Raw genomic sequence first — 19,814 nt, 5'->3', positions numbered from 1 at the left:
TGAAAATTTAGGGTTATTTGTATTTATTAATGCCAACTAAAAAAATAAAAACATTTTTTCTTTTCAAAAAATAAAAAATGAGGGTGGGCTACCCTTACCACATAAGGGTATAAAAACATTATAAAAAAACAGATAACAACCTATCAAAATCGGTCAAAGCCGTTTCACGGATGTAAACAAAAAATTAAAAAAACAACCCCTATTAAAAAATAGGGGGATGATGGTAGAACGGTGAAAATTTTGGGTTCTTTGTATTTTTTAATGCAAAATAAAAAAATAAAAATATATATTTTTTCAAAATATAAAAAAATGGGAATGGGCTACCCTTATCACTTAAGGGTATAAAAAATAGATAACAAACTATTTTCAGACCTACTCAATATACATAATAAAATTTCATCAAAATCGGCTAAACCGTTTCGGAAATGGTAACAAGAAACTTTAAAAAAAACAACCCCTATTAAAAAATGGGGATGATGGTAGAACGGTGAAAATTTAGAGTTGTTTGTATTTTTTAAGGCCAAATAAAAAAAATACTTTTTTTTAAAAATAAAAAAAATGAGGGTAGGCTACCCTCTCGGCTACCCTTATCACTTAAGGGTATAAGAATAGATAACAACTTATTCTTAGACGTACTGAATATACATACATATAAAATGTTATCAAAATCGGTCAATCGGAGATGGTAACAAAAAACTTAAAAAAACAACCCCTATTAAAAAATAGGGGATGATGGTAGAACGGTGAAAATTTAGGGTTGTTTGTATTTTTTAATGCCAAATAAAAAAAATTAAAATAATTTTTTTTTCAACAAATAAAAAATGGGGGTGGGCTACCCTTACCACTTAAGGGTATAAAAATAGATAACAAACTATTTTCAGACCTACACAATATACATAATAAAATGTCATCAAAATCGGCCAAGCCGTTTCGGAGATGGTATCAAAAAAACAACCCCTATTAGAAAATAGGGGATGATGGTAGAACGGTGAAAATTTAGAGTTGTTTGTATTTTTTAAGGCCAAATAAAAAAAATATTTTTTTTTCAAAAATAAAAAAATGAGGGTAGGCTACCCTCTCGGCTACCCTTATCACTTAGGGGTATAAGAATAGATAACAACTTATTCTTAGACGTACTGAATATACATACATATAAAATTTTATCAAAATCGGTCAATCGGAGATGGTAACAAAAAACTTAAAAAAACAACCCCTATTAAAAAATAGGGGATGATGGTAGAACGGTGAAAATTTAGAGTTGTTTGTATTTTTTAAGGCCAAATAAAAAAAATATTTTTTTTTCCAAAAATAAAAAAATGAGGGTGGGCTACCCTTATCACTTAAGGGTATAAAAAATATATAACAAACTATTTTCAGACCTCAATATACATAATAAAATTTCATCAAAATCGGCCAAGCCGTTTCGGAGATGGTAACAAAAAACAACCCCTATTAGAAAATAGGGGATGATGGTAGAACGGTGAAAATTTAAAGTTGTTTGTATTTTTTAAGGCCAAATAAAAAAAATAATTTTTTTTTCAAAAATAAAAACATGAGGGTGGGCTACCCTCTCGGCTACCCTTATCACTTAAGGGTATAAGAATAGGTAACAACCTATTCTTAGACGTACTGAATATACATATAAAATTTTATCAAAATCGGTTAAGCCGTTTTGGAGATGGTAACAAAAAACTTAAAAAAACAACCCCTATTAAAAAATAGGGGATGATGGTAGAACAGTGAAAATTTAGGGTTGTTTGTATTTTTAATGACAAATAAACAAAATTAAAATATTTTTTTTTTCAAAAATAAAAAAATGGGGGTGGGCTACCCTTATCACTTAAGGGTATAAAACAGATAACAACGTATTCTCAGACCTACTGAATATACATATAAAATTTCATCAAAATCGATCAAGCCGTTTCGGAGATGGTAACAAAAAAATTAAAAAAAAAACATCCCTATTATAAAATAGGGGATGATGAGTAGAACTGGTGAAAACTTAGGGTTGTTTATATTTTTAATGCCAAATAAAAAATAAAATAAAATATTTTTTTAAATAAAAAAAGGGGGTGGGTTACCCTTATCACTTAAGGGTATAAAAAAATATAACAACCTGTTTTCAGACCTACTCAATATACTTATAAAATTTCATCAAAATCGGCTAAGCCGTTTCGGAGATAGCAACAAAAAAAATAAAAAACAACCCCTATTAAAAATAGGGGATGATAGCAGAACGGTGAAAATTTAGGGTTGTTTGTATTTCTTAATGCCAAATAAAAAAATAAAAAACATTTTTTTCTTTTCAAAAACTAAAAAAAAATGAGGGTGGGTTACCCTCTCGGCTACCCTTATCAGTTAAGGGTATAAAAATAGATAACAACTTATTCTTAGACGTACTGAATATACATATAAAATTTTATCAAAATCGGAGCCGAATTTTATCAAAAAAAGTCGTTTCGGAGATGGTAACAAAAAATTAAAAAAACAACCCCTATTAAAAAATAGGGGATGAAAGTAGAACGGTGAAAATTTAGTGTTGTTTGTATTTTTTAATGCCAAATAAAAAAAAATTAAAATATTGTTTTTTCACAAAATAAAAAAATGGGGGTGGACTACCCTTATCATTTAAGGGTATAAAAAATATATAACTACCTATTCTCAGACCTACTGAATATACATATAAAATTTCATCAAAATCGGTTAAGCCGTTTCGGAGATTACGGTAACCAAAACTGTAACACGGGAATTATATAAGATAATATTATATGTAAACTGGCGGAGTGCGGAGAACGGAAAGACCTGATTATAGCAATAGATAAAATTTAAAACTATAATTTAAAACTATTCAAGAAAGTACACACAAAACAAGGCAACGCCGCGCGTCTATTCGTTCAATTCCGAGCAAAATAGCGAGGCTCCACGAAGTTGGGGCCTCGCTCGCCAAAGCGAGGCCCCATCGACAGGTCAGATTTTGATGCCAGACGAGACTTCTAGGGTATTAAGATATTCTTTGGTTATACATATTGTTTTTCTGTTGTAAATCAACTAGACTTTTAATATATGATAATTACTATTGTTTTTATTTTAGAATCAAAATCACCGAGTTGTATCTAGTCTAACAGCAAGGAGTTTATCGAAGAAAGTGAAGGAAACTCTGAAGATGTAAAATATTAAGGATGATAACTTAGATTAGGATATTTATTCAGTAAGTAAAACATATTTTCGTACCTGTTATTCAGAGTCCATATATATATTCCTCATATCATACTTACTCTTCAAAGAGAAAAACTAAATGGAAATGAAATTTTTGGAACAAAAAATGTATAGTCTGTCCGACAAGATTCTTGACAGTGATAGAAGTGTCTGTCATTTTAATTTCAAACTAATTTATTTTATTTTACAAAGAAATAAGTTGGTAAAACTGGAACGCATAGCAGGAAATTAATATATTTAAAATTTGACTGATAAGTGGTTACTTCAAAATATTGTAAAAAAACTGTATAAAACTGGAAAAATGTAATCGAGTTATTTTATTAAAAAAAAACGGCATGTGTTAATACAAAACAAACAAGAACAAAACACCACATACCAAAAAAATATAAAAAGAACTATTTCTTACTTTCAAGCTTCAAGAAACTTCCCGCATTTATTATTATATTTATCAATATAACTTATGTACAAATACAAAATTTATAATATTCCACAGGAATAAATAAAACAACATAAATAAAACAAACTAAACATATTTTATTAATAATAACACTTACCAATTTTTTTTTACCTTAAAGGTTGATTAATTAACTTTAATCTTAATTTTTTAAACCTTGACCATTTACCTGGTACCTTTTGACATTATTTTTCTGCAGTAATCCATTATTTACCTATCGTGTGATGTCGATATTTTACAGCTACTCCGGTAGTATATTATGTTTAGTACGATCCTTGTACCATATGCGAGATGCACTTATCTACGACGAGATGGTATACAAACTTTATTGGTGTACTCGTATAAGGCTTTCTGCCTGGGCCGTGAGTATTAATTATAAACTGTGCTCTACACAGTTTATAATTAATCTAGTCTACAGTTAATTTTCCCTCGATTTTTCCTCCACTTGACTTCAAAAGACACAAAACACACTTAATAACACGAATCAAAATGCATCATCTTCCAAAACGCAGTGTATTTGACATAAGTTGACACAAAATTATAACCTATAATTTGGCAAGACTTTGACAAGCGTCAAAAACCTAAAGACGAGTTCATACGCATCGGCTTCCGTTTGTCGTTCATCGTTCCGTCAAACCAATAAAATTGAAATATGATCTGTCATTTTTGAAATAAACCAATAAAACTGGTTAAAAACAACAAGAGACGACGCATGACAGCTTTATATTTAAACCCATCCATAGTTGCCTTAAAAAATATTAGAAACTTTTTTTAGTAAAATAAATAGATTGGTATGGGACGTCATCTGCTTTTCTTCTGTCATCGTCTGTCGAAATCTTACCTGAGAAAAAAAAACAGATATAAATTTATTTAAACTATAATATAAAATTAGTTGGTGGTCTATAGGGCCTTCAAAAAGTTGCATTTTCAATGGGATACAGGATTTCGAATTCTACGAAAACAAAAGGCCAGTTCAATTAAAGAAGTTTATGCCGAAAATTTATGTAGTAGTATGTATATTTTATGCTTTTTTGAAATATAAAGAACATATTTTCAATTTTAATAAAATTCTATATAAATTACAAAAAATACTATAGTTGTATAACATACTACGTAGTTAAAGGAATCATTGTACGATAAACCATATTTCATTTTGATATGAAGTATAGTTATACAATATATCCCCGGATTGTCTTTACAAGAGGAAACATTTTTTTATTATTGACATTTTCAGAAGAAAATATTCTTCATAAAAATTTTGCCTCTAAAATGGTTAATCCCGTTTATAATTTTCCAAATTTCCATGTCATGTCGTTTTAGAGAAAATTAACAAAAACTTTAATAAAAAAATTGATTAACGTGATATTTAAAAAAAAATTATGAAGAATGCATTTTTCTCAAAATGCAAATAATAAAAAAGTTTTTCCGAGGACATACTGCAGAGTGAGACAAAAGATTTGAAGTATGCTTAAAGAGTGAGACAAAATTAATATCTACTAAACATGTCAGTTTTGGGGACAAGAACTCTATATTATTACGGAATTCCATACAGAAGAGCCATATTCTGTTCAAAATACTATATTACATAAGCTTATTCATGGTGGCGCACCTCATTCGCCTCGGTTGATACGAAAACGAAAAAATGTAGAAACAAAATATTTTAGGAGTATATGTGGGGAGACAATGTGCACAATTTAAAATTATTTTGAAATATACAGGGTGTTTCAGAACTAAGATCCATACCAAAGGTATATTTTTTCTTATAGAACACCCGGTATTTTAATTCATTTTTGGATTCTTGGGCCCAAAAAAAGGCATTTATTGTAAGGGTTAAATATGTTTAAAATCTTTAGTTTTTGAGATATTTAAATTTGCATGCTACAATAGAATAGATTATTAACACCCTGTACATGACTTTTCGGAATTAATTCTTATGCTGAGTTTAAAGGTAGTAGAGCAATAAACTTTACTGAAAAATGGTATTGGTTCCTTAAATTTATACAGGGCTATCAAAAGTTGCTGATCTATTTTAAGGATATATTTTATATAAAAACTTTGTTATTTCAAATGTAACACCCTGTATTTTTTTAAACAAATCGAAGCAGATTCAAATGCTCTTTCAAACTATATTAGGGTTTCCTAATAAATACCTATCTAGCTCAGATTTTGAATAAAAAGCGATTTTTAAATAAAATTGTAATCAAGATGGCTGGTGTCGCCATGGCAATTTTCTAGTGACAGTTAGTAACTATTTTTAAAGTCGACATTAGTTTATGGACATTATTATTTATAATTTATAACAGTTTGCTTAAATTTACCTACAATAATTTAATAAATAAGTATTCATTATTTTATCAAGAAAAATAAAGCAGTATCTGCTGGCGGAACGAATAGATATGTTACTAGTGATATTTTTAGAGGAAAATTTATTCTTGGCCTCAAGGGCTTATGCTCAAAGATATCCATATAGGAATCTTCCTGATGAGAGTTTCCTTGAAAAACTTCCTATTTCGTCTGGTAGTGTGGTTTATAAAAACCCTATTAGGCAGAAAACTGTCGTTGGAACTGAAGAAAATAAATTTGCCGTAATTGGCTCTTTTATAGAAAATTCTTGTATCTACAAGCCATCGTAAAATAATTCAAATACTACTTCTTCGTTTTTCTTGATAGAATAATAAACATATATTTAATAAATATTATTGTAGGTAAATTAAATAAAAGTAAACTGGTATAAATTTAAATAAGTCCATAAACTAATTTCGATTTTGAAAATAGCTACTGTCACTAGAAACTTGCCATGACAACATTAGCCATCTTGATTACGATTTTATTGAAAAATCGCTTTTTACTCAAAATCTGAGCCAGATGGCTATAAGAAACCCTAATATAGTTTGAAAGAGCATTTAAATCTTCTTCGACTTATTTAAAAAAATACTTAGTGTTGCATTTGAAATAACGATGTAAAAAAAATATTTAAAATAGACCAGCAATTTTTGATACCTCTGTATACATTTAAGGAAGGAATAACATTTTTATGTAAAGTTTATTTCTCTACCTTTAAACTCAGCACAAGAACTAATTCTGAAAAGTAATGTATAGGGTGTTAATAAATCTATTCTATTGTAGCATACAAATTTAAACATCTTTTAATATCTCAAAAACCAAAGATTTTAAACATATTTAACCCTTATAATAAATACCTTTTTTTGGGCCCAAGAACCCAAAAATAAAATAAGATACTGGGTGTTCCATAAGAAAAAATATAAGTTTGGTATGGATCTTAGTTCTGAAACACCCTGTACATTTCAAAATAACTTTAAATTGTGCACATTACCTCCCCACATATACCCATAAAATATTTTGTTTCTACATCTTTCCGTTTTTGTATAACCAAACGAGGCGAATGGGGTGCGCCACCCTGTATATGTTATAGTTTCACATTTTTTTTATTATTTTAGTGTCAGTAGATCTTGATAAAAATCAAGGTGGATATGCTATGCATGACGTTAATTCAATAAATCTGTTCAATTAGTGTAATCTTATCATTTTGTGCCAATTGAACTGCATGAACTTCTTATTGTCAAAACGTCTTTTCAAAAAGAACTAATTTAGGTCTCGCATTATGTGTTCTGTAAGATATAATAAGGAATCTTAATAGTACAAAATAACGTAGGGACTGGGTGCCCCTTTTAAAATAAGATAAATAGATAACTTACTCCCAAAAGTGACCTATGTTCAACATTCACTTTGTCTCACCCTACATTCTACATGCCATAACAATAATCTACTTGTCGAGAATCTGGAATCTAATGTCATTGTCACAAATTATATTTTACAATAACGTGTAGACTTTTTAAATTAGTTAACCTTTTTTGTTAAATTTGACATCCTCCTAAATTGTGTCCAAAGTTATTTTTATTCGAAAAATATATATAGTAGTTTAATGTGTACGGAATATTTATTTATTTATTTACTGAAAAAAAAAAACATTACCTTAAAAAATACAAAATCATGTAAAAATTGACACCATAAAAAAAATAAAAACAAGTAAGTATATTACAAACAAACAATATAAACTTTGATAATTTTTATGTGTGTGTTTCTATTTTATTATCTTAATTTTTAAATTATTTTGTAATATTTAATGTAATGTTTTTTTTAAGGTAAATAAATATTGATATACCATGTATAAAAATGCACAATTTACAAATAAGAATTTTCTTTTTCAGGAACCTCCTTGCTAGGAAATCTAAATATGAAGAATTTCATACAAATATGAAAATGTGATTTTAATGTGTTTATATGTAAACTATTTCCTTATTTTGTCATTAGATATAGACTTTATATTTAACAACAATGTAAGAATATATATTCAGTATTTTTGGGGTCAGTATTTTATATTAAACCTATATTAAAGAAGTGCTAATTAATTTTGAGACTGACTGATATTTTTATTCCAAACTAAATAGATTTTATTTCATTTACTTGTTTTTAGTGCATTTAATATTGGTAAATTATGTATGATTTTTATATTTTATTATGTTTAGTTAGCTGTAAGGTACATATTGTTATTAAAGTATATGTGTTACCTAATTTTTAATGTTACCATTATAAGAATTGTATTTTATTTAATTTAATGAATAAATAAAGATTTACTAAATTTTTCCTGGTTCCTTTATATTGATATATTTTTCCATTTTAATATCGGATCTTATAAAAACTTGATCAGCTATTATAAAATGTCTTCGACTAATCATCTTTGTTATTTTTGAAGATAACTATCAACATTTAATAGATGGGGTTACATACCTGTAAAAATAGATCAAGATTAAACTTGTGTTTTATTTTAAAAATAATTTCTGAATTTTCTAATTTACCGAAAAATATTCGATAAATATAGAGCTGGGTATAAAAATAAATTAAGTTTGATAAAATCTGTGTTAATAATACCAATGATATAAAATAGAGAGTGTTGCATTTAAAATAGTAGAAAAGATTAAAAATAAATTATATTTTTGAATTTGTCAAGTGAAAAATTTGATCTCAGCTATGTATGCAGATTTCTCTTTTTTTCTCTCTAGTGACAAACCAAACCCCATACTTTGCTCATGAAAATTTTTAAGAATTAGTAGATAAGTTTCACATATTTTATTAAAAAAAAAGAGCACAATTAATACTAATTTTAGTTATAAGAAGTGCTTAAGAAAGCTTTTGATCATGTTATAAAATTTAGATTGTTTTTTTTAAATAACAGAAAAAAGTCTTATATTTAGCTTTGACTCACCCTATTGTAGTATAGCATGCTAGTTCATTTAGTAGTGTTGAAGTGGATTTTTTGGCCAACTGTATATAGTTACTCGATAAGTGTTACTCTTTGCTAAATCTGAATTTTCCAAATTCCTTTAGAAATAGTTTCAAGTACTCATGATATTTGAGAAATTTTAGATGGATAAATGCTGCCATGGTAATTGTAATTTATTTGTTATAAATCTCAGCTTAGCATTCTGTAACCATTTCTTTGTACAAATAACTTTTATGACTTGTACCCGTATTTTATTGTTTTGTTACTTGACTTTGTTCGTTTGACAAATATGTTTTACTTTGATTGTTTCTTATTTATATTTTTAGCTTCCGGGCCTGTTTGTGATTCCCAAAACATGTTAGTTACTTATTTTACTACAGCTGTAATAGATTATATTTAGTTTAGATATATTATTATCATTTCAGTAGTATACATGAAAGTTTTTAAAATAGCTTATATTTTTCTACACACATTTTCCTGTAAACGTAAAAAACCGACAACAGTGTATGCCGCTTTTAATTTTGTCTCTGTCTGTCAACCGGTCATTTAAATTATTCTCTCTCACACTCATTAAAATCCAGACCACATAAATTGGATGACCAGCAGGGCGTAAAATGACAGCGATCTTCATTTCATAACCATCGCTGACGCCGTTTTTTTTTCGATCATACGATACAATTTACTTGTAAAATAACAGGTACAACTGAACATATTTATATTCATAAAGCGCACGTAATCATAACAAAAGAAAGAGATATATATGATATATATGTTATATATGTTATGTACTTATAATAAACAGTTTAAATAAAATATAAAAGGTACGTTGGTCTTTTTTTAATGAAAATAATGCGGTACACTCTGGAATTCAAGAAGGGAAAGGGCGAGAAAAGTCAGAGAGGTAGGAAGATAGGCAAAAATTAAAGTAACAAAATAGTAGTATACCAAAACCCTTGCTGTTACAATAAGGTCCGGCTGTACAGGGTATGCCAAATTAGACAATTTTAAAGGGAAACACCCTTTTCCATAGAAGATAGTGTCGAAGAAAGTGTAAGTATAATTTTTTAATAATTTAACAGTTATCAACAGAAAACTTAATTTTTTATACGGGGCATCCTGTGTATTATTAATTCATTGAAAACAACTTAAAATTACCATTCCAAAAATATAGCATACTTGATATTTTGTTCGATTCCTCTTCGAGATATAGAGTTTTTATAAATTTGCTCACATTGAATTAGTAGGCTTTAATCCGGCGCCGGTCGGTGGTAATGCAGAAACAATACTTATCTGTAGCTGTCAGCAGCAATTAAAACGAAAATAATATTTGCAATGAAAGAGCCAAAATATTAGGCGAGATCTACCAGCTCTGGATATTTGCACTTATTTAAGGCTCAGCCTGTATAGGTATGATGTGTGACATAGTAATATATTCTAATAACTACTGTAACCGCGAAATAATCGGTATTATAGAAATCACCACCAACTCGCAATCACAAATTATGTCTTATTTTATATTGTGACACAATATCGTCGTTTTCTTGTTAACAAAAATGACAAAAATTTACAAAATTCGTTCACATTGTTATATGAAAACATTTGCAAATTAATAGAGTAAATACCAATACGAAAAATCGACTCGTATTAAAAATAACTTACCGTAAAAGCCGATGTAAATGAGACTATGACGTAATTGTTCTGGTGAGGATCACCACACGTTGTATTAGTCAGATGGTTTATGTTCAAGCAAAAAGGAAAAATGTTAGCTATTTAGATATAGGCTATACGGACGGTAGCTTGTTTTTTTAGACCGTAAAAGAACTATCGGAATTTGGATCTGCGAAATACGGATCTTCAAGGACGCTTAACCGTTTTGAATTAGTTGAAGGGGTTGAAGTTAGTTGTAGTGTGACAAAGGTTTGAAGTTAGTTGTAGTGTGACAAAGGTTTAATTTGATCCAAACTGTATTAAAATAATAAGGTCTATTTGTATCTCTATGTAGAATGTTTAGGAGGGAAGTGAATCACCGCGACCTTACAGATCTATTGTGTGTTCCTCTTTCTTGCCTCATATATACAGTCTCAGGGTTTTAACAAAAGCCAGTATCTGAGACGCCTCCACAAAGGCCAGCTCTCCATCCTCGAAATCAGCCGTACCAAAGTTCATGACACGAACGGTCGTCGTCTCGGCGCACTCAGTGATAAGGTGTTCTGGTGTTTCCCCATTTTCCCCACAGAATCTGTATTCGCCGTTGTTCCTCAGCTTCAGCCTACTGAGGTGTACGTTGAGGAGACAGTGTCCTGTTAGAAACCCCGTGACAATCCGAATATTGTTTTCACTTAAATTAAGGAAAATCTTTGATTTTTCTCGGTCGTAAGTTCTGAGGAACTTTTTCGAGTCTCTTAGACCGTTGGAGGACTCCCATTCCAGGTTACGGATGGAGTCTTCCAGGTTCCGCCTTTAGTTGGTTTCCAGAACGGTTGGAAAACAGAACGGCTCTGGTCCAGTTAGTAGAGTGTTCGCTCCTTTTCTAGCTAGATCATTTGCTTTTTCATTGCCTTCTATCCCTTGGTGAGCGGGCACCCAGAGTAGGAGGACTTTATTTTCTTTGCCTAATTTGTTCAGCTCCTCTAGACATTTTTTGACCAACTTCAAATTGACGGTTACTGAATTGATCGCGTTTAGAGCACTAAACGCGATGCAGCAGCTTGACTATCGGATAAGATGGCTATTTCCTGTTTTCGATAGTTTCTATCTAAGATAAATTGTACGCATCTTTCGATAGCGTAGATTTATGCCTGAAGGATGCTGGTGTTAGGGTGCCCATTGATTCGGAATATTTAGTTTTCGGCCTAAATACTCCTATTCCTCACCCTGCTTTGGTTTTGTATACCGTATACTACGTTATGGTATTGCATCTGTGTAGCTGCTTTATTAAAAAATATAACTGACAAGAAGAACGGCTTCATTAAAAAATATAACTGACTCAGAGAACTAACAAGCTTCAACTAACAACTAAAATACATCAAAATTTTCAGGTGCCCGTTTTTCGTGCCGGTGAGTGTATTTTCAGTCCAAGAATGATTCGTCGTATTAGCTCTCGTACTAATCAAAATCTTGAAGGCAGCAGCAGGAAGGTCCGACCACTTAGCCGGTCGGCCGCAGGAGAAGAAAACAAGGTAAAGCGAGTAGATCGTGATTCGTACACAAATGCAGGCAGGATAGTGCATTAGTTCGCGGTAGAAAGCGTCCGTTACGGGGTCTTGACGTCGCACCAGCAACCGATCTACCGATCTCAGATCGAAAAAGATAAATAAAAATAGGTTTGCCGCTAGAAAGACCTTTCTTCGTGGCCGATCGGGTGTGAAATTTTGCTATAGGTTTCGGGATATCTAGAGTGCACAGATCTGTGATGCCATTCTGAGAATAATGTGGTTTCGAATTATCGTCGCAGTGTTAGTTGTGGGAAACGGGTGTTTTGCCCAAAATGGGTAAGTAAGAATGCAAGGTCTAAGTTATTATTTGTGATTTTTATGGTATAATTATGAGAATAAATTAGTGATTCATTTTAAAACTGGTTATAGCTTTGCTAAATGGTTAGAAACTATTTTATATTATTATTTATTTTATAATTAAACCCTATTCTGGGTGTTTTTCAAAAACGGCTTACCCCTATAACCTTTTATTTTTTCAGATAAAAAGAGAGAGATTGCGTATATTAGTATATGGGAGGCATAATTTTATTAATGGCACAATTATATGCAGTTAATCATCTGCAAATGATGCGTGGTTAGCGAAACTGGTGTTTTGGTGTAGTGTGGTAAATAATTAGTGATTTTAATCAAGGGGCCTTGAAAATATACATTTGATAGTCGACAATGTTTTTTCGTAACGTTTCCTAGCCAGTTCAAAGATGGCCCATATACAGGGAGAGTCTTAAATAAGTGCAAATATTTTCAGAGTGGTAGATCTCGATAAAAGAAACATATTTTTTCTTTACGATTTTTCAGATAAGTCCAAAATATCCGAGTTATTTAAGTTTGAAAATTAAAAAAAAAATGATTTTGAGAGCCATCGGATTTTTTTCTGTAATTGCATCCCTTTTAGTGCCGTAACCATAGAGTAAAGCCGTAACTATGGTAATATCATAGATTAAGAAATTATACCGTGAGAAAATTTGCGGTGTGTAGGCAGTTCTAAAAAGTTTTCGAAAAATATACAGGGAAATTTAAAAGAAAATGCACGATTTTCAACATCTTTTTTTTGCGAAAAAAAAACCTCATAGACGTGTTCCTGGGGTCGAAATATACCAGACCTGAAAATATTTGCTCTAATTTAAGACTCACCCTGTATAATCATAACTCAATTTTTTCTAATGGAACGAGAGTGATCATTAGCATATTTGGAAGGGGCATTTTTAGCTAATTTGGTAGCACATACTTGGTATTGCGAGTCAAATTGTCTTTATGAACATATCCATTTCAATCTAGATTCAAATTTAAAATACTGCATTTTTAAGCAAAAATGTTGATATTTGATCATTCTATTTAGTATGCCATTTTCTATCAAATAAAGTAAAAACTACATTAAAAAATCAAAAGTTGTAGTTATGCGGTGAATCAGGAAGTGATCGAAAATAATAGAATGCGTCAATCAATCCTGATTTGTTATAACATATCAAAATAATATAGAAAATTAAAAGTTGGCAATGTATAACGTATGCGATTGGACAATTTGTTTTATAAATGTCACAGATCCTGTTTGCATCATATGAGACTTTTTTTATTTGACTTATTTTTAAGCCGGGCTCTAACGACTCGTGTACTTGAGAAACATTTGTTTTTGGCATACAGGGTCCAGCGATAGTGCATCGGGAATCGGTAGCTCCTATAATAAACAACTTAAAAATTTAGTGCAAATCTAAAGTATGTAACGTAGAGTATGTAATGTATAGTTTTCATTTTAGGACATTTTTTTTATTTTCAATAATTTCTTTAAAGAAGACTGAAAAAAATGTATTTTTTATTTACTTAATATCTCTGAAACTATCAATAATGCATACTTATTAATATCTAAGGATTGTGTAAAATGATCAGAAAGAAAACCAAAAATGCTATAATTTAGAGTGTATTCCATTTAAAATAATCTCAATTCATTTTCCTGAAGTATTCCTAATACATACTCTAGATTCGCACTTGTACAGTACGTCTGCTGGATCTGTGTCTATGAAAGGAATAGCGGACAAAAAACATTTAAATAAACAGCAATATATTTTATACGTCGACTTGACGAGTACGTCACCGCAAATCGCTCCGCCCACTCATTTTATTGGCTACTTGCAAATTTGTCGTATTTTTATTGATGGGACGCGTCGTCTAATTTTTTACGAAAAACATCCAGAGAATATCGCTTCCCCTCTCACGGATACCCCGTAGCCACAGAAGGGACAGACGTACTGTACAAAATTTCTAAGTTGTTTATTATAGGAGCTACAGATACTCGAAGCACTATTGCCGATCCCTGTATACCAATAAAAAATGTTTGTTTGCCAAGTACATGTACAAATTTTACATTTAAAGTATTAACTGGCTAAAAATGTTTTTCTTGAGAATTTTGAAAAATGCTATTTGAAAAATATGTTTCTTTTAGAAGTAGTCATTTAGATGAACAAATTTGTTTCATAATTTTTAACCAATAGCAGCCGATTCTCGGAATAGAAACATAAATAACTGCTGGTATTGCCATTTGCCAGTCAAATATTTATCTGATGCTTAGATATTTATATAAATATTTTGAATATACAGGGTGTCTCAGATTTTAATCGGGAAAATTTAATAGACGATAGAACTTGCAAAAATAAAACAAAAAAATCATATCAACTTGTAAGATTTAAAGCTTTCTTTTCGAGATACAGGGTACCATTAGAATACCAATTATAATATTAATTATCAATTAGAATTTATTTTTTTTCGCAAGAAGTAAGCAAGATAGACAAAAAAGTCAAGAGACAAAAAAATAATATTTTTAATTGCTAAATCCAAAAATAATATTAAACTTCTAAAAAAGCAGTAGCGTGCCCATTTTTTCCTTTAAATTATTTAACAGTGATGCCCCACCGCCGCCCCTGGCCATTAAACTTAAATCTAATTACATCAAATTAAGTGCCATAGTAAGTATTATAAACAGGTCAAGTTATATCAAAATCGATTAAACGGTTTTTCAAGTATCTTATTTTTTTTTTCTTTTTTAAGTAACTTTAACACACTGTATCTCGAAAAGGAAGCTTTAAATCGTACAAGTTGATATGAACTTTTTGTTTTATTTTTGCAAGTTCTATCGTCTATTAAATTTTCCCGATTAAAATCTGAGACTCTTCTTATGGAACACCCGGTATTTTATTTCATTTTTGGATTCATAAGGGTTCAATGTGTTTAAAATCTTTAGTTTTTTAGATATTTAAAGGTATTTAAATTTGCATGCTACAATAGAATAGACTATTAACACCTTGTGCATTACTTTTCAGAATTGATTTTTATGGTGAGTTTAAAGGTAGAGAAATAAAATTTACTGAAAAATGATATTGGTTCCTTAAATTTATACAGGGCTATCAAAAGTTGCTGATCTATTTTAAGGATATATTTTATATAAAAACTTCGTTATTTCAAATGCAACTCCCTGTATTTTTTTAAATAAATCTAAGCAGATTCAAATGCTCTTTCAAACTATATTAAGGTTTCCTACACCTATCTAGCTCAGATTTTGAATAAAAAAAAGCGATTTTTAAATAAAATTGCAATCAAGATGGCTGGTGTCGCCATGGCAATTTTCTAGTGATAGTTAGTAACTATTTTCAAAGTCGACATTAGTTTATGGACATTATTATTTGTAATTTATAATAGTTTACTTAAATTTACCTACAATAGTTTAATAAGTATGCTGGCGGAACGAATAGATATGTTACTAGTGATATTATTTTGTGAGGAAAATTGCTTCTTGGCTTCAAGGGCTTATGCCCAAAGATATCCAAATTGGAATTTTCCTGATAAGCGTTTCCTTGAAAAACTTCTTGTCCTCTTTCACAGAGCTGGTAGTGTGGTTTATGAAAAACCTATTAGGCAGAAACTTGTCGTTGGAAGTGAAGAAAATTAATTTGCTGTAATTGGCTCTTTGAATAGAAAATCCATATATCTACGTCGTCGTAAGTCGTAAAATAATTAAAAAAACTACTTCTTCGTTTCTCTTGATAGAATAATAAACACATATTTAATAAACATTATTTATTAAACGATTGTAGGTAAATTAAATAAAAGTAAACTGGTATAAATTTAAATAAGTCCATAAACTAATTTCGATTTTGAAAATAGCTACTAACTGTCACTAGAAACTTGCCACGATAACACTAGCCATCTTGATTACAATTTTATTGAAAAATCTGAGCCAGATAGATATATGAAACCCTAATATAGTTTGAAAGAGCATTTAAATCTGCTTCGACTTATTTAAAAAAAATACATAGTGTTGCATTTGAAATAACGAAGTTTTTATGTAAAATAAATATTTAAAATAGACCAGCAATTTTTGATACCTCTGTATACATTTAAGGAAGGAATAATATTTTTCTGTAAAGTTTATTTCTCTACCTTTAAACTCAGCACAAGAATTAATTCTGAAAAGTAATGTACAGGGTGTTAATAATCTATTCTATTGTAGCATGCAAATTTAAATATCTTTAAATATCTTAAAAACTAAAGATTTTAAACATATTTAACCCTTATAATAAAAACCTTTTTTTGGGCCCAAGAATCCAAAAATGAAATAAAATACCGGGTGTTCCATAAGAAAAAATATAACTTTGGTATGGATCTTAGTTCTGAAACACCCTGTACATTTCAAAATAATTTTAAATTGTACACATTACCTGCCCACATATACTCATAAAATATTTTGTTTCTACATCTTTCCGTTTTCGTATAATCAAGCGAGGCGAATGAGGTGCGTCACCCTGTATATTTTTCGTATTTTTGGGATTTTGGATTTTGGTACTAGGTATTGTTAATTTGAAATAATACCATTTTAGTTAACGTTTCGCCAATTTTTATTTTAGGCATCGTCATAATCTAGCTAGCATCGATTTCGTGAACTAACTTTCCATGTTAGTTCACGAAATCGAATTCGCGAAACGTTAACTAAAATGGTATAATTTCAAATTAACAATACCTAGAACCAAAATCCTAAAAATACGAAAAATATATTTTTATATTTAAAAGAAGGTTCAAAGAAAATATACAAACATATATTTTGAATATACAAACATATATTTTGTGAAAAGTTAAATTTTGTTTAAAGAAAATTTGTGTTTGCTTGATGGAAAATAGAAAAACTATTCCATTTATCGAAGTTACATCACTGTTATATATTTTCTCTTTGTAATTACTCAGCTTAAGTTTATATTTTCTTTAGAAATAAGAAACTCTTTAGTATCGAGATAGTTAAACCATTTTTTACAATACTTTCTTTTTAATTTGATTATAGATAGCATAGGGATAATGTCTAAAGAAACAGTTTCATAAGTATGCTATGAACAATCATCGGTGAAATGTGATAAACTGCTAACTCCATTATTCCTAATTTTACAGGAGAGCAAAAAACGGTACAAAAAAATATGTACACATGTAGGAAGTACCGTATGATCGAAAAAAACGGCGTCCAGTGGTGATATTATCCAGATGTTGCTTGGAAATGACGACCGATGACATTTCCCATATAATTTTACATCTAAAATGACAGCGATCTTCATTTCATAACCATCGTTGACACCGTTTTTATTCGATCATACGGTATTTTTATTGGTTAATATGGTAAAGAGATAAGAATTTTATTTGCTGGAGAAAAATAAAACTCAACATTTCGTGTTACATCATTACCCCCCCAGCCTTCGCGGGCCCCCTTTATAGTTCATTATTTATTCTTAACATTATTTGCTTTTGCATTGCATTATGGCATTTGCATTGCATTGGTTTACCTTGCATTAGGGTAGTTCCCTGATTTCTATACAGGATGAGTCTTAAATAAGTGCAAATATTTTCAGGGCTGGTAAATATCGATAAAAGAAACATAATATTTTCTCTTTACCGTTTTTTCAAATAAATCCAAAACAACCGAGTTATTTCACTTTTAAAATTTCCAATTTTTAGCCGACCATACCAATAGGTATGGTAGGCTATTAAGATCGGCAAAAAAAAAGTTTTTTTTTAATTTCACTCAAAATGAGTTATTTGGGTCATAAATGACCTAAATACAAAATATTTTCATGGTGTCTGTCTGTCTGGTGTCTGTCTGTCTGTCTGTAATACGATAACTCAAAAACCGCTGAACCGATTTTAACCAAATTTGGCACAAAAATACTGTAGCACCCGAGAATGCGGCCATTAGTTTTTGGTGGGGGTGGGGGTTGGTAAGGGGGTTTGGGAGGGGGTTAAAAATTTAAAAAATCGTAACTCCAAAATTACAGTAGCTAGCGAAACGCGGTTTTCAAATTAAGATTAGGAATATATATTTGCAATAAAATTTGTAATAACATCAAAATCAGTCAAAGTCGCAGTTTTCGAGATATTACCATATTTTAGTATGGGCGGCTATACGTGCCTCCCGGCGCAAAATTTTTGGTATAATTTTGAGAATCATTGAATTTTCTTTCTTGTAAATTTAATATATTACCTATGACGCCATATTACAAACAAAGTATGTTTTTAAACTAAAAATTAAAAACATTTCCAATTTTTTTTTTAAAAAAATTCCAAATTTTCCAAAAAAAAAATTCGTGCAAAAAACCTCATAATCGTGTTTCTTGGGTCGAAATATACTACCCTAAAAAGGTTTGCACTTATTTAAGACTTACCCTGAATATAATAAGAAAAAACTGACAAAAACGTAAGGCGAGAAAATACGCAAAAAAATCCACACGGGCCCCTCCTTACATTGCCACCCGGCCCCCTTTGGCCTAGTGCGACCCTGGATCGACGTACTGTACTAAAGAAACATACGAGTAAGAATCCGTGTGTTTGCTTTAGCGTGATCGTAACGGAAATTACGGAGATAGCAGCATTTCGGTGGCTATTTCAGATCACTGGGAGTTAGCAGATATTATTGAGTGAAAATACGAAATTTCCTTTAATGGGATAAAATGTATTTGCTGTCCCTACTTATAGAGTATTTTTTTCTCTTTCTAATGGTATAAAAAACTTATTAACGTAAAAAATGGAGTTAGCAGGTTATCACGTTTCATTGACGAAATACATTTTGAAATTTAGTATTATGCAAATGAGTTCTCGGCTAGTACAAATATAAATTTAAAGAATCCATCTCGATAAATGGGGTAGTTAATCATACTTAGTATCACTTAAGTCTAATATTTTACCAAATAAATTTATTTTTTCCTTAAAACTACCGGGTACCTAATTGATTAAATAAATTTACATAAATACGAGTATATCACTACTATACAGGGTGGTCCGAACTGTATTCCGGAAGTTCTATCTGCAGAAGAAGTTCTATCTCCAGAAATTTTATCTGCAGAATATACTGCCCAAGTTTCCGGAATACAGTTCGGACCACCCTGTATACATAACTATTTCATTCCAAGCGCACTACCATAGTTAAGGTATAGCTTCCTAGTTCCTGCTGGTATTGGTATTAACATACATATGAAGGTGTCCATTAAGTTGTATTTCAAATCACTTATAAATTATGTGATACCGTATAATTGTAACTGATAAGTTATTTGCATACAAAAAAATACAGGGTTTTACACATGTTCCACTAGTTATTTGTCCTTCGATTGTT

The 19,814-nt window shown here is 30.3% G+C and overlaps 2 protein-coding genes across 4 annotated transcripts in view; both read left to right on the top strand.

Annotated features, from left to right (window-relative positions):
* Positions 1-8,335, top strand: part of LOC115889511 — a 149,955-nt gene extending 141,620 nt beyond the window's left edge. For all 3 annotated transcript variants that reach the window (XM_030909530.1, XM_030909531.1, XM_030909532.1), the window contains 2 exons: positions 3,092-3,208; positions 7,900-8,335. In XM_030909530.1, coding sequence (XP_030765390.1) covers positions 3,092-3,169 — 78 coding nt within the window. In that variant the 3' untranslated portion in view covers positions 3,170-3,208; positions 7,900-8,335. The remainder of the gene's footprint in view (positions 1-3,091; positions 3,209-7,899) is intronic.
* A 3,808-nt stretch (positions 8,336-12,143) lies between these two features.
* The window catches only part of LOC115889447 (CD109 antigen), an 86,889-nt gene continuing 79,218 nt past the window's right edge, over positions 12,144-19,814 (top strand). Inside the window, exon 1 of the mRNA XM_030909430.1 lies at positions 12,144-12,463. Coding sequence (XP_030765290.1) covers positions 12,402-12,463 — 62 coding nt within the window. The 5' untranslated portion in view covers positions 12,144-12,401. The remainder of the gene's footprint in view (positions 12,464-19,814) is intronic.

The sequence above is a fragment of the Sitophilus oryzae genome, unplaced genomic scaffold, assembly GCF_002938485.1.
Source record: "Sitophilus oryzae breed Bouriz unplaced genomic scaffold, Soryzae_2.0 scaffold_815_pilon_pilon, whole genome shotgun sequence".
Taxonomy (NCBI): Eukaryota; Metazoa; Arthropoda; class Insecta; order Coleoptera; family Curculionidae; genus Sitophilus; species Sitophilus oryzae.
The sequence above is the reverse complement of the archived record's forward strand: the minus strand, read 5'-3'. Positions and strand labels throughout refer to the sequence as shown.